This window comes from Cherax quadricarinatus, chromosome 29 (assembly GCF_038502225.1).
Source record: "Cherax quadricarinatus isolate ZL_2023a chromosome 29, ASM3850222v1, whole genome shotgun sequence".
Classification (NCBI taxonomy): Eukaryota; Metazoa; Arthropoda; class Malacostraca; order Decapoda; family Parastacidae; genus Cherax; species Cherax quadricarinatus.
The window spans coordinates 37,538,928-37,554,198 of NC_091320.1; the positions used below are offsets into that span (position 1 = coordinate 37,538,928).

The 15,271-nt window shown below is 38.2% G+C and overlaps 1 protein-coding gene across 6 annotated transcripts in view; it reads right to left on the reverse strand.

Moving 5' to 3' along the window:
* LOC128690453 (dynein axonemal heavy chain 10-like) overlaps positions 1–15,271 on the reverse strand; it is a 208,076-nt gene that overhangs the window by 143,964 nt on the left and 48,841 nt on the right. For all 6 annotated transcript variants that reach the window (XR_011392579.1, XR_011392580.1, XM_070089747.1 and 3 more), the window contains 8 exons: positions 14,084–14,313; positions 11,775–11,939; positions 11,453–11,561; positions 9,273–9,364; positions 7,997–8,164; positions 4,684–4,807; positions 2,548–2,706; positions 692–928 (listed from right to left, as the gene is read on the reverse strand). Coding sequence is in view for 4 of the 6 variants with exons in the window: in XM_070089747.1 (XP_069945848.1) it covers positions 692–928; positions 2,548–2,706; positions 4,684–4,807; positions 7,997–8,164; positions 9,273–9,364; positions 11,453–11,561; positions 11,775–11,939; positions 14,084–14,313 (1,284 nt within the window). In the remaining 2 variants the exon portion in view is untranslated. The remainder of the gene's footprint in view (positions 1–691; positions 929–2,547; positions 2,707–4,683; positions 4,808–7,996; positions 8,165–9,272; positions 9,365–11,452; positions 11,562–11,774; positions 11,940–14,083; positions 14,314–15,271) is intronic.

Here is a 15,271-nt window from a genome sequence, read left to right on the forward strand (position 1 = left end):
GTTTTTTATATTTTTAAATGAATTTCTTCTGAATAAATAAATTTATTATTCAGAGAACTCAGAGCTTGGGGGTTACTAAAAGTATTATTCAGAGGGCTGAGGAGAGGTTGTACAGGAAATTTGGACATTTAGAGAAGATAGAGCAAAATAGGATGAAAGGATGTATAAATCTAAGATGGAATGAAGAATGGATAGGGATCATCCCAGAAGAGGTTGGAGAAATGGGGTAAATGAGGATATGAGTGCCAGGGACTTGGTTAGCCAGACTTGAGTCCTGGGGGTGGGAAGTACACTGCCTGACCTCTGAAGGAAGGACAGGAATGTTGCTGTTCGGAGGAACATCTAAATTATGCATCTGACAAGACAGTGATTAAATGAATAACTATAAATGTGCTTCTTCTTTCTTGGGCCACTCTACCTCAGTGAGAGCGCAGGTGTTTAAGGTTTTACCAAAATTTTATGAAAAGAAATAAACTAATGAAATAATAAAGTCTCTGAATTTTTGCTAAATAAACAGATCTAAATTAAACAAGAACAGTATTAAGGAAGATTTCCTAGAAGACTCAACCTTAAAACAAGAATAATACTATATACAGTATATGAATTGCAAATATTAGGGGTTATAATGAAACACAATAAAAAATCTGCAGCTCACTACCCACTCTTCAACTCTGAGGATTACTAAACTTACCTTCAATAGTTCAACACCTTTATCCAAGTTATCACCAACAGCACCTGGACCTTGGGTCACAAACTTGTCATGAAAATGCTTCACAGTTTCCCTGAACTCTGCCACCTTCTTCTTGGTGTTACTGAGGAAGAATGCTTGTACAGGTTGAACATTCTTCTGCACAGTAATGGCACTGTGATGGAGCACTTCAAGTTGCTCTGCAGTATTCTCCAACCCCTCATGATCACTTTCTAAAACCTAGGCAAAAAGAATGATAAGTTCTATTATGTTAATTTAGTAATTGATGTTGCTAAGTTACTTTTGTGCAGAAATGAGCAGTTAGGGAAGTTAAGATTGTTTGGCAGACTAACTAAAAAAAATCATGACATACACTGCCTCTTTCCTACCAAGTCAAAGTAACCCAGAGAAGGAAAATATTCACCATCACTTATTCCCTAGCTTTCTTTCCAAAAGTACAAGCACTTCACAATTTAAATGATCCACTGATCTATAGCATCCTCAGCCAGCAGTAACAGCCTGGTCGATCAGACCTTGATCCACCATGAGGCCTGGTCTCAGACCGAGCCGCAGGGTCGTTGAACCCCGAAACCCTCTCCAGGTAAACTCCAGGTAATTCCCTACCCATTCTCAAGAAGGAAGGCACTGTACTTCCCTTCAGACCACAAATCCAGCTAACCAGTTTTTCTGAATCCTTTCATAGATGTTACCATGTTCAAACTGCAACATATCAAATCCCAAAGCACGCTTGTCTTTGCTCACTCTGATTTAACACATTCCCATACGCCTTTCTCTAAAACCCTGCTTCACAGGAGCTATTCCTCAGACTACAGTAATTGTACCTAATTCCCCTAACTATATAATTTCATTAAATTTTCATGAGCTTTTATGTGATATGTCTATTCTATAACTAGCTTAACCCTTTCAGTGGCTGTCACAAAGAACTATGTCATTGAGGCCAGGGTCTCTCACGTAGTCCTACGTCAAGAGTTCAGCTCACCCAGATAAGCTGTAAGTGGTAAGCTTTGGTCTAGATATGAGAGAATGGGTCTGTGACGTGAGTACACAGTATAAGACAATTCTGCCCCATGTGGTGCATGATGGGTAAAGAAAAACTCTGACCTTATGTTTGGTTTAACATTAGTTTAATCATAGGTCTACCCAAAATGCACTGCATAACTATGGGATTTTCCAAGTATTTTATAACATACAGTAAAATGCAATACTATGTAGTATCACGGAAAATAAACTTTATTTTATTAAGACACTCTACACCTCCATCCATCTACCCTAGAATTACACCCTCTTGGTAATGCTGTCTTGCTCCATTCTTTCTAAATCATACCATCTTAACAACCCCTCCTCTGCCCTCTCTATTATACCTTTCATATCACCACACAGTCCATTAATTATTCCCTTTTTATTCTGTGCATATTTACACCACACACTGCAATGCCTCCAGGCTCCTTCCCTCTGCAACATCCAAAGGCTATAACTCACACATAAAAAAGTGTTAGTGCCACTATCCTCTGATACATTCACCATTTTCATTCTCTCTCAGGCTTGTACCATTCCCAACACCAGCAGTAACTTCATTTACAGTCTCATCTATAAGCATTAACCACGTGGAGATTAGTCAATCATCTAACTGAAACATCAGTGAAATTATATATAGAAAGACATAAGAAGTGGGCACTGGTGAATGTGGTTTCCTTCTTTAAGTGACCTTAACTTGGTGAGAAATGGATGATGTGTTAAAAAATATTAAAATAACTGAGCATTGCATAAATCTAGCACAGGAACAAAATTATAATGAAATGTAAAATTACATAATTCATCATTAAATAAAATATTCTTACTTCAATGCCATAAACATGAAGGGTATGAAACATCTGACGAACATCAAGCAAAGAAGTGTGGAGATTTGCATGCTCTGAGCTGACTCGTCCCACTGCCCGCATTACCACTGTCAGTGATGAAAGGTCATCAGGACTCTGGTGAAGTGCAGCATTCACTTCCTGATGATAATGATCATAAAATATAATCGAAATACGTAATCTACAATAACATAAGTACATTTGTTTCTTTTATGTCTAGAACTAACATCTGTCAAGTATTACTTGCAGAATGATATACAGTAGTCCCTCCAAATTTGCAGGGGCTACGTTCCAAGACCACCCACAAATTTGGAAAAACCATGAATTCTGGACGCAGTTAAAAAATGCCTATAAATGCCTATTTTTATAGTTTAAACCCTATGCCCCAAAACACTTTAATTTAATTTCAAACTCAGTTTCATACATCACCCTTAAAAAAAAAAAAGAATGTAAAGATAAACTCGTATACAGTACTGTACTGCTATGTCTCCCACAGTGCTAGAATGTAAAATACCGATGTTACCCCCTCATATATACTGTAATTCATGCAAGCCCATTTTCTTTGTTATACTGTGATAAATGCAACCCCATTTTCTTTTGTATACGTACAGTAAATATACGGTAATAATTTAATTTAGTAAAAGTTAAATGTATGGGTACTCGCCAACATATGGAAATTTTGCTGAATTTACATTAATATTTATGTAAAGGAGGTTTTGTGGGCAAGGGGCTTGGACTTCCAGCAAGCGTGCGTGAGCGTGTCAGATAGGAGTGAATGGAGACGAATGGTACTTGGGACCTGACGATCTGTTGGAGTGTGAGCAGGGTAATATTTAGTGAAGGGATTCAGGGAAATATAGGTAGTAGGTTGGTAGACAGCAACCGCCCAGGGAGGTACTACCGTCCTGCCAAGTGAGTGTAAAACGAAAGCCTGTAATTGTTTTACATGATGGTAGGATTGCTGGTGTCCTTTTTTCTGTCTCATGAACATGCAAGATTTCAGGTACGTCTTGCTACTTCTACTTACACTTAGGTCACACTACACATACATGTACAAGCACATATATACACACCCCTCTGGGTTTTCTTCTATTTTCTTTCTAGTTCTTATTCTTGTTTATTTCCTCTTATCTCCATGGGGAAGTGGAACAGAATTCTTCCTCCGTAAGCCATGCGTGTTGTAAGAGGCGACTAAAATGCCGGGAGCAAGGGGCTAGTAACCTCTTCTCCTGTATATATTACTAAATGTAAAAGGAGAAACTTTCGTTTTTCCTTTTGGGCCACCCCGCCTCGGTGGGATACGGCCGGTGTGTTGAATGAAAGAAAGAAAGAATTCAGGGAAACCGGTTATTTTCATATAGTCGGACTTGAGTCCTGGAAATGGGAAGTACAATGCCTGCACTTTAAAGGAGGGGTTTGGGATATTGGCAGTTTGGAGGGATATGTTGTGTATCTTTATACGTATATGCTTCTAAACTGTTGTATTCTGAGCACCTCTGCAAAAACAGTGATTATGTGTGAGTGTGGTGAAAGTGTTGAATGATGATCAAAGCATTTTCTTTTTGGGGATTTTCTTTCTTTTTTGGGTCACCCTGCCTCGGTGGGAGACGGCCGACTTGTTGAAAAAAAAAAAAATTATGTTACAAAATTAATTATATTTTTCTTAACATTCAGCGTTAAAACATATGAAAAAATTATATATTGCCATGAAGAAAGCCAAAAAAAAAAAATTCCGCGAATTTGCAGGGATTTCCACAAACAATTACTAGTTTGGTTCTAAGAAAAAATCCGCGAATTACTGAAGCCACAAATTCGGAACTGTGAATTTGCAGGGGTCCACTGTATAACAAAGTATAAGTGCACATTAGAAGAATAATGAACACATCATACTATACTATCTCATTCTCAAACAACAGGTTCAAGTATACTTTATAATTGACAGTGAAGGTGAATGTTTTCATGGTTAATCAAACCCTATACAGTAAAACAAAAGGAGGAAAGTCATAGTACTCTAGCACTGTGATAAGAGACTCATAACCTATGTAGCAGAACAATTAAATAAATAAACTGCTGTAAGAAATATGTTCAGCCCATATGTAAATGCTTGGTGAAACTTACGGTGACTTGGTGTAGAACATACTGAAGACGAGAACGTGCCTCCTGCAGTAGCCCACTACCAAGCAATTTCACCCAATCAGCAGCATGATGAACTATCTGACTCACTAGTACATGAACATCCAAACTACAACAGATAAAAATGTTTACTCATTCATATATCACATACTTATGTTGTTTTATTTTTTTCTACAACTGTAAAGTAGGAAAACACATGATAAGTCTTTTTTAAATGCCTTGGCCACTGAAAGTTCTCCCCAAAAATTGTATACATGATTCCCCAGCAATAAGACACATTTCTTATCCTACTACTTACACAGGGGTACATGGGGTACCTAGTTTCATCCTTAATATATCTTCAAATAGAATTTTAAGTTAAATTACTCAATACCTTCAATAAAGTATAAACTAAGTATATTTTTATTCTAATGTATTGTGTCTCAATGTCTGGTAATTATATGTCAGTTTTAAGGCTGCCTGAAATGCCTTGCATTTCAGCCTTAGATTTAGATTTAGATTTCTTTATTTTCACAAATTACATGGTTGTACAGACGAATAGTATAATAGTTGGGTGTACATGCCAAAAGCCCCTCTGTATGCTGAGCATTTCGGGCAAACTTAAAGATTAACTTAAGAATAGTAAGGAATAATACAGAAATTACAGTAAACAATTTACAATATGAAGTACAATTGAGTATTTGAAACAATGAAATTTTAACATTTCAATATTGAAGCATTATAGTTGTACAAATTTGTCACAGAGAGGTTAAGAGAGTGGTGAAGCAATGTAAAAAGAGAGCAAATGAGAGAGTGGGTGAGATGTTATCAACAAATTTTGTTGAAAATAAGAAAAAGTTTTGGAGTGAGATTAACAAGTTAAGGAAGCCTAGAGAACAAATGGATTTGTCAGTTAAAAATAGGAGAGGAGAGTTATTAAATGGAGAGTTAGAGGTATTGGGAAGATGGAGGGAATATTTTGAGGAATTGTTAAATGTTGATGAAGATAGGGAAGCTGTGATTTCGTGTATAGGGCAAGGAGGAATAACATCTTGTAGGAGTGAGGAAGAGCCAGTTGTGAGTGTGGGAGAAGTTCGTGAGGCAGTAGGTAAAATGAAAGGGGGTAAGGCAGCCGGGATTGATGGGATAAAGATAGAAATGTTAAAAGCAGGTGGGGATATAGTTTTGGAGTGGTTGGTGCAATTATTTAATAAATGTATGGAAGAGGGTAAGGTACCTAGGGATTGGCAGAGAGCATGCATAGTTCTTTTGTATAAAGGCAAAGGGGACAAAAGAGAGTGCAAAAATTATAGGGGGATAAGTCTGTTGAGTATACCTGGTAAAGTGTATGGTAGAGTTATTATTGAAAGAATTAAGAGTAAGACGGAGAATAGGATAGCAGATGAACAAGGAGGCTTTAGGAAAGGTAGGGGGTGTGTGGACCAGGTGTTTAGAGTGAAACATATAAGTGAACAGTATTTAGATAAGGCTAAAGAGGTCTTTGTGGCATTCATGGATTTGGAAAAGGCGTATGACAGGGTGGATAGAGGGGCAATGTGGCAGATGTTGCAGGTGTATGGTGTAGGAGGTAGGTTACTGAAAGCAGTGAAGAGTTTTTACGAGGATAGTGAGGTTCAAGTTAGAGTATGTAGGAAAGAGGGAAATTATTTCCCAGTAAAAGTAGGTCTTAGACAAGGATGTGTAATGTCACCGTGGTTGTTTAATATATTTATAGATGGGGTTGTAAGAGATGTAAATGCGAGGGTCTTGGCAAGAGGCATGGAGTTAAAAGATAAAGAATCACACAAAATGGGAGTTGTCACAGTTGCTCTTTGCTGATGACACTGTGCTCTTGGGAGATTCTGAAGAGAAGTTGCAGAGATTGGTGGATGAATTTGGTAGGGTGTGCAAAAGAAGAAAATTGAAAGTGAATACAGGAAAGAGTAAGGTTATGAGGATAACAAAAAGATTAGGTGATGAAAGATTGGATATCAGATTGGAGGGAGAGAGTATGGAGGAGGTGAATGTATTCAGATATTTGGGAGTGGACGTGTCAGCGGATGGGTCTATGAAAGATGAGGTGAATCATAGAATTGATGAGGGGAAAAGGGTGAGTGGTGCACTTAGGAGTCTGTGGAGACAAAGAACTTTGTCCTTGGAGGCAAAGAGGGGAATGTATGAGAGTATAGTTTTACCAACGCTCTTATATGGGTGTGAAGCATGGGTGATGAATGTTGCAGTGAGGAGAAGGCTGGAGGCAGTGGAGATGTCATGTCTGAGGGCAATGTGTGGTGTGAATATAATGCAGAGAATGCATAGTTTGGAAGTTAGGAGGAGGTGCGGGATTACCAAAACTGTTGTCCAGAGGGCTGAGGAAGGGTTGTTGAGGTGGTTCGGACATGTAGAGAGAATGGAGCGAAACAGAGTGACTTCAAGAGTGTATCAGTCTGTAGTGGAAGGAAGGCGGGGTAGGGGTCGGCCTAGGAAAGGTTGGAGGGAGGGGGTAAAGGAGGTTTTGTGTGCGAGGGGCTTGGACTTCCAGCAGGCATGCATGAGCGTGTTTGATAGGAGTGAATGGAGACAAATAGTTTTTAATACTTGACGTGCTGTTGGAGTGTGAGCAAAGTAACATTTATGAAGGGGTTCAGGGAAACCGGCAGGCCAGACTTGAGTCCTGGAGATGGGAAGTACAGTGCCTGCACTCTGAAGGAGGGGTGTTAATGTTGCAGTTTAAAAACTGTAGTGTAAAGCACCCTTCTGGCAAGACAGTGATGGAGTGAATGATGGTGAAAGTTTTTCTTTTTCGGGCCACCCTGCCTTGGTGGGAATCGGCCAGTGTGATAATAATAAATAAAAAAAATTCAGATAGGGTTTTCTAAGTCTTTTTTATATCACCTCTGATGATTTGTAATCTGTTTTCATAATACAATTTGTTAGACCTTCTTATCAGGCTGGTAAGGGCTGACGTGTAACATTTAGACTGGTCTCTAGTCATTTGACCCATGAAGGAATGGTGGTGGTGAGAAGTACAGTGCCTGCACTATGAAGGAAGGGTGGTGGTGGGAAGTACAGTGCCTGCATTATGAAGGAACAGTGGTGGTGGGAAGTACAGTGCCTACACTGTGAAGGAAGGGTGGTGGTGGGAAGTATGGTGCCTGCACTCTGAAGGAAGGGTGGTGGTGGGAAGTACAGTGCCTACACTATAAAGGAAGGGTGGCAGTGGAAAGTACAGTGCCTACACTATAAAGGAAGGGTGGTGGTGGGAAGTACAGTGCCTGCACTCTGAAGGGGCGTGGGGATGTTGCTGTTACAGTCGTACCTTACACAGCCGTGGGTTACTTGCTGTGAAGCTTGAGAAAGTTCTGATGCAAGATGAGTGTAGAACCTCAGCTTATCATCATATTCCTTTACTGATGGCCCACTCCTGCAGAATCTTGACACTGTACCAGCCTTGTCACGACGCCAAACATGTTCATATGCATACCAACTGCAGCAAGATAGAACAAAAAGTTGTAATACAACAAAGTTTATCACCTAAGTCAATGCATTTAAATTACAGCATAGCATACAATTATATTATAGAGATGTGAAAATTTCCAATAGCTTTATCTTATTCATATAAATATTTTAAAAGTATGAGGTTTTTAATTATGAACATGGCCACCTGCAGGGCAGAGTTGTCCACTACTAATACCCGAGTGTATTTATAACAACACTCTTGACTCTGTTCATGCATGTTAGTGGCTTTCTTTGTGTTTAACAATATATTATTACATGTAAACTACACTGAAGGAGGGGGTGTTAATGCTGCAGTTTTATAACTGTAGTGTAAGCATGCCTCTGGCAAGACAGTGATGGAGTGAATGATGATGATGAAAGTTTTTCTTTTTCGGGCCACCCTCTCTTGGTGTGAAATGCCGATGTGCTAATAAAAAAACTACACATTGTATATTACGCATAGAAACAAATTTTGATTTCTATTTTGGTTTTGACTAGCATAAACCAAGTGAGCTAGTAAGATATTTAGCAAAATAATACAGCATATAATAATTTTTTAACACAGCAGCCATTTCCCACTAAGGAAGAGTGACCTAGAAAAGTAAATATAAACCATTACTCATTCAACATCTGTCTGCAAGGATGTCATAATTTAAATGACCCTCTGAGCTGCAACTTCCTTACATCTCCTTAAGAGTGCAGACACTGTATTTCCCCACTTTCAGGACTCAAGTCTGGCTAACCAGTTTTCCTGAAGATCTTCACAACTTTTTCCTTGCTCACATTCTAAGAGCATATAAAATCTTAAAATATACTGCAAAAATTAATGCAAAAAAAACAAAAATTTTTTTTTTTTTTTTTTTTTTTTTCAACAAGTCGGCCGTCTCCCACCGAGGCAGGGTGACCCAAAAAAGAAAGAAAATCCCCAAAAAGAAAATACTTTCATCATCATTCAACACTTTCACCACACTCGCACATTATCACTGTTTTTGCAGAGGTGCTCAGAATACAACAGTCTAGAAGCATACACATATAAAGATACACAACATATCCCTCCAAACTGCCAATATATCACATTTAATTTGTGGCAGACTTACCTCTGTAGATCAATATCCAACTCACGTATAACTTTTGCAAAAGTTGCTTGTACATTCTCAATAGCAGCATGCAACCGTGAATCACTAGACACCTGGCAACAAACAAGAATTTGTTGAATTGGTGAATGTTTAAACTATATGAAATATAAACCAATGTTTAACTAATACTATGGTAGTTAGTGTACAAAATATTCCTTCCATCTTCCCAATACCTCTAACTCTCCATTTAATAACTCTCCTCTCCTATTTTTAATGACAAATCCATTTGTTCTCTTTTCACCCACTCTCTCATTTGCTCTCTTTTTACATTGCTTCACCACTCTCTTAACTTCTCTCTTTTTCTCCATATACTCTTCCCTCCTTGCATCACTTCTACTTTGTAAAAAATATAAACCTTCACCTCTCTCTTCCCTGATGCTCATTCTCCTTGTATCCCATACTCTCAGTGTAGCTAGAAAGTGATCTGATATATCTGTGGCCCCTCTATAAACATGTACATCCTGAAGTCTACTCAACAGTCTTTTATCTACCAATACATAATCCAACAAATACTGCAATCGTGTATACTTATTTATCCTCTTTTTCGTGAATCACTAGACACCTGGCAACAAACAAGAATTTGTTGAATTGGTGAATGTTTAAACTATATGAAATATAAACCAATGTTTAACTAATACTATGGTAGTTAGTGTATTCCAAAAAGTTCCTAATATCATAAAGTTATTAAAATGATCTTTTATGATTTACGTAAATTTTCCATTAGTATATTACAATAAAATCTATGTACTTATATAATAAGGGTTCTTATAACACAAATTCATATAACCCTAATTCTACTGAGGGGTCAGTGTGAGCACTGTGCAAGGATGTCACTGGATCAAAATAAAAACCAGCTACCTGAAGTCTACCTCGAGGGTGTTTCAGAGGTCAATGCCCCCATGGCCCAGTCCTTGACCAGGCCTCCCAGTGAATCAGGGCCCAATCAACCAGGCTGTTACTGCTGGCCAGATGTACTCCAACATACAAACCACAAATCAGCTGATCAGGTACTGACTTTAGGTATCTGTCCAGTTCCCTCTTAAAGGCAGCCAGGGGTTTACCTGATGTTTACCTGGAGAGGGTTTTGGGGTCAATGCCCCCGCGGCCCGGTCTGAGACCAGGCCTCATGGTGGATCAGGGTCTGATCAACCAGACTGTTACTGCTGGCCGCACGCAAGCTAACGTACAAACCACAGCCTGGTTGGTCAGGTACTGACCAACCAGGCTGTGGTATGTACATCAGCAATTGAACAGTCTTGGGCCCTGGACACTTATTGTGTTGTCTCTCAAGTGTACCCGTGGCACCCCTGTTTTTCATTGGGGAATGTTGCATCTCCTACTGAGTCTTTTGCTTTCATAAGGAGTGATTTTTGTGTGCAAGATTGGTACCAATCCCTCCAGGACCTTCCAAGTGTATATTATCATGTATCTCTCTCACCTGCATTCAAGGAAATACAGATCAAAGACCTTCAAACGTTCCCAGTAGTTTAGGTGCCTTATTGTACTTTTGTGTGCCGTGAAAGTTCTTTGTACACTCTCCAGGTGTGCAGTGTTGCCAGCCTTGAAGGGGGCCGTTAGTGTACAGCAGTATTCTAGCCTAGAGAGCACAAGCTATTTGAAGAGAATCATCATAGGCTTGGCATCCTAGTTTTGAAGGTTCTCATTATCCATCCTATCATTTTCCTAGTGGATGAGGTATATTGGTAATTTTCCTTATTCCTGATGGGAGGCTGTTAAGCAGTCTTGGGCCCTGGACAATTATTGTCTTTTCTTAGCGTACTAATGACATCCCTACTTTTCGTTGGGGTGCCTTAAGCCATGTCTTTGGCCTTTGTAGGGAGTGATTTCTGTGTGCAGATTTGGGACCAGTCCCTCAAAGCATTTACTAAACTCAATATGCTTTTCTCTCTCAGTTATGTGTGAATTGTATACAAGCTTGAAAGTATGTCTTAATCGACCAATATTTGTGCTAACATACATGGAAAAAAAAGTTAAAAATACAGAATGTAAATAAATGTTTTAGTAAATTATTTAAAATATATTTAAAAATCCAAATATATTACAACCGCACAAATGAAATAATCATTAATCGATGTTTCCATAACAAAAGTTTTTTTTTTTTTAATTCCACCAAAACACACCTGGCTATAGAAGGTAGATGCTGCAAGTGTGTCATCATCAGCTGTGGGTGCTGGGTTCAGTGATACCGTTCCATCATCTAGTTCTACCCAGTGCCGGAAAGCCATAGCACTATATAAACACAAGGCAAGTGCAAAAAAATTAAACCTGGCATTTTAAAATATTAACTTCTTGAGTGTTAAGGATGCTGTTATTAAAGTGTTCACCACAATTAGAAAACAGCATTTAAAAATACAAATAAGATCACACAATGTATTATGATAATGGTGGACAATTTATGACATATATATATGGTATTATTAAATAACATTCTACTGAACAGACCTTCTGACTGTGTGCCCAAGAGCATCTGCGAGGGTAGAGGTCAGTGTTCGTGCTGGTGGAGTGAGCGTGAGGGTAGATGTTGGAGTTAAATTTGACTGAACCCCAAACACAACTTTTTTACCTTCTAACCATCCCTCCACTTCACTAATGCTATTTACTAACATCCTGTAAAAAGAAGAGGTACCATGAGTACACTAAGAGATAACACAATAAGTGTCAGGGGCCCCAAGACTGTTCAACTGCCTCTCATCATACATGAAGGGAATTACCCACAGACCCCTAAAGTCAGTACCTAACTAGGCAGGGTGTGGTTTGTACGCTGGATTGCATGTGGCCAGCAGTAACAGCCCGGCTGATCCAGCTCTGATCCACTACGAGGTCTGATCATGAACCAGGCCACAGAGGCATTGACCCCCAGAACACCCTCCAGGTTTACTCCAGGTAATACAAGTGTGTACAGTACTCTAGACAGAAAAATAAACTGAACTACATACTTACAAAATTTACTGAATAAGAGTTGAGCTGTGAATATGAGAAATAAAATGAGTAATTGCAACAATCCTGAGTGATAAGATGTGTGAAAACTATGAAGGGTGTATGAATTTACTTTTCTTCACTTGTAGCAAAAATTCTGCCTGCCTGAAGATTCGTTCCATCTATTCCTTCCAATAGTTTAATAAAGCTACTGCACATGCAGATTCTTCAGATAGGACCAGGAAATTAAGCTTTTTATTCTGCTAATTTTGGCAAGATAAGGTCAAGTTACTAGGCTAGTCTTGGTGCAAAATAAAAAAAAAAGTGCCAAATAAAAAAATTACCTTAACTTTTATTAACCTTTTCAGGGTCCAAAGGCCAAATTTCAAAGTGCGCACCAGTGTCCAAGAATTTTCAAAAAATAATTTTGTTATTTTTTCTTATGAGATGGTAGAGAATCTTTTTCTGAAGATAATAAAACAAAAAGTACGAAATTTGATGGAAAATTGACGAAATTATGCTCTCGCGAATTTTGATGTGTCAGAGATATTTACGCATCGACGATTTTGCCAACTTTGACTCCCATTTTAGGCCAATTACATTATTCCAGTTAGCCAAATTCTTAGCTATTTCACTAGTATTACTTTTATTCCATCGACTGAGCACAAGAAATCGCCAAGTCAACTGTTTCAACTACAAAATAGTGATCGGAAATTGGTAATTTGGCCAATTTAATGCAAAGTTCAAAATATTCCAATTTCAAAATAGGGTCCAGAATAAACAACGCAGGCATTCCTGGAACTAAACTAACATTTCCACTGTTCATTAGTTATGTTTTCAGGCTTTACAAATGAATTCCATTTTGATTTTTTATTCACACATAATGAATTTTTATTCAAACCAAAAAATAGAAGATTTACTGTTATGCAATACTGTAATAATTGTATAATTAATACCACATTTGTGAATGTATATTAGACCCACCAGCTGGCTTGTATTAACCATGTGGGATCATTTGTTTATTCCTGAACATCGGCAAAAATTTAACATTTCTGCTATTTTGAGCTCAGTTTCAACCCATTTCCATTACTAAAACCAATCAAAATCATCTCTATTTCTGTAATATATCTTCCATTCTATCAAATGAGACCAAGAAATCGCAAATACTACTATAAAAAACATATGAAAAAACACTGCAAACTCGCTGTTTTAATCGAAAATTAGAGTCTCAGTTTTTCTCTCATTACGCACTGTGTGCTGCAGGATTTGTTTTATGTGGTGCACACACATACAACATAGATGTATTCTCTCATATCTAGGCCCAAATTTACCACTCATAGCTTATCAGAGTGAGCTGAGCTCATGGCGTAGATCTACAGTTTGGACCCTCAACGTATAGCCGTAAATCTACGGCACGGACCCTCAAAAAGTTAACTGTTTTCTTGAGAAAAAGTAGGTGCAAATGTTCAGATAATTCCTCCTTCCCTCCATAAAGATATGAATTAGCACAAAGAACTACAAGATAAAAAAAAAAGGAACTTTTGATAAATCATTGCAAAAAATTACCAGAACCAACAAGCCTTACAATGCTATCACTAAAATCATACAGAAGTCTGGCAGTTTCAGCATATCCAGACTCCAGGCAAACTGGATACTGCCATCATGTGGCATCCACCATCTACTCATAACCCTATTATGAGTGTCCTCTCCCATCATATCACCTGTCTCCCACCACAATGTATGCTCACTTCTTACACATCTGCACAAGAATTAAGAATCCACTCATGGGAAAATAAATATCCTGAACTGTAAATGTTTTAATTCACAAATCTTACATGGTTATAGCCTCCTGCACACTATGCTCCCAGTGTATTAGAAAAGGTGTCAATCTTGTTTTAACTTCTGGGGCAGCACGTATGTGTGAGGCCAGTGCTTCTGGAGCTCCCTCTTCAGCACCAGCCAATAAGAGTCCAGCAGACCCAAGTGTTGTGACCAGTTTCTCAAAGGTGTCAATAAGCTCATCAACAGTTTCATCACAACTCTGGTTGCAGTCTTCCAACAGCTCCTATAGGTAGGTGCAACAAATAACATTACAGTAAGAGTATGCAGCACAACATTACTGTACACATACTTGCTGTAGTAATAAGTTTTGTGTGACTGTAAAAGCTGTGCACTACAGTAGTAGCAGTATTATAAGGTTAGGTGTAATAGAAATGTGAACAAGATAATGATGAAATAACAGTAGGTATGTCTTCCAATCGCATTTTACTACAATAACACCAAGTGTGTAAGAATTACTGTAGTATAAATGGAAGAAAGTTCAACAAATCCAAGTTTTAAGATAAACTTTCTCAAAGTTTACTAAGTGGACAAACTTGACATTCAAATGTTTTTAATAATGCCACCTTAAAACTTAGCTAATTTTAATGAAGACTGGGAGATGTTTAGAAATGAGTGTAGATTATTGTTAGTATAAAAAAATTGTTGTGAATAACGAAATACAGTGGACCCCCGCTTAACGATCACCTCCAAATGCGACCAATTATGTAAGTGTATTTATGTAAGTGCGTTTGTATGTGTATGTTTGGGGGTCTGAAATGGACTAATCTACTTCACAATATTCCTTATGGGAAAAAATTCGGTCAGTACTGGCACCTGAACATACTACTGGAATGAAAAAAGTTCGTTAACCGGGGGTCCACTGTATTAATGATTTAGATGGCTGTAGGGAACTGATGGTAGAATATTATAAGATAATTCTAACAATCATCCATATCAAAGTGACACTCAAGGACCTCCTGAAAGTTGAGCAGTACTTCCTTTCAGGCAATGATACCCTTGAAATGTTCCTTATAAAGTCCTAGATCTTCAATATAATTTTTTTTTCAGTGAGAGTAGCACTTGAGTTATGTAACTTTGTGGGAAAAAAATAAAAAACACAATACCGTACCTGGAACAATACTGGTCCAAGTCAGACCAAAACATTGTCAAAAGTTTCATTCTTACTATATGCGAGTAATCTG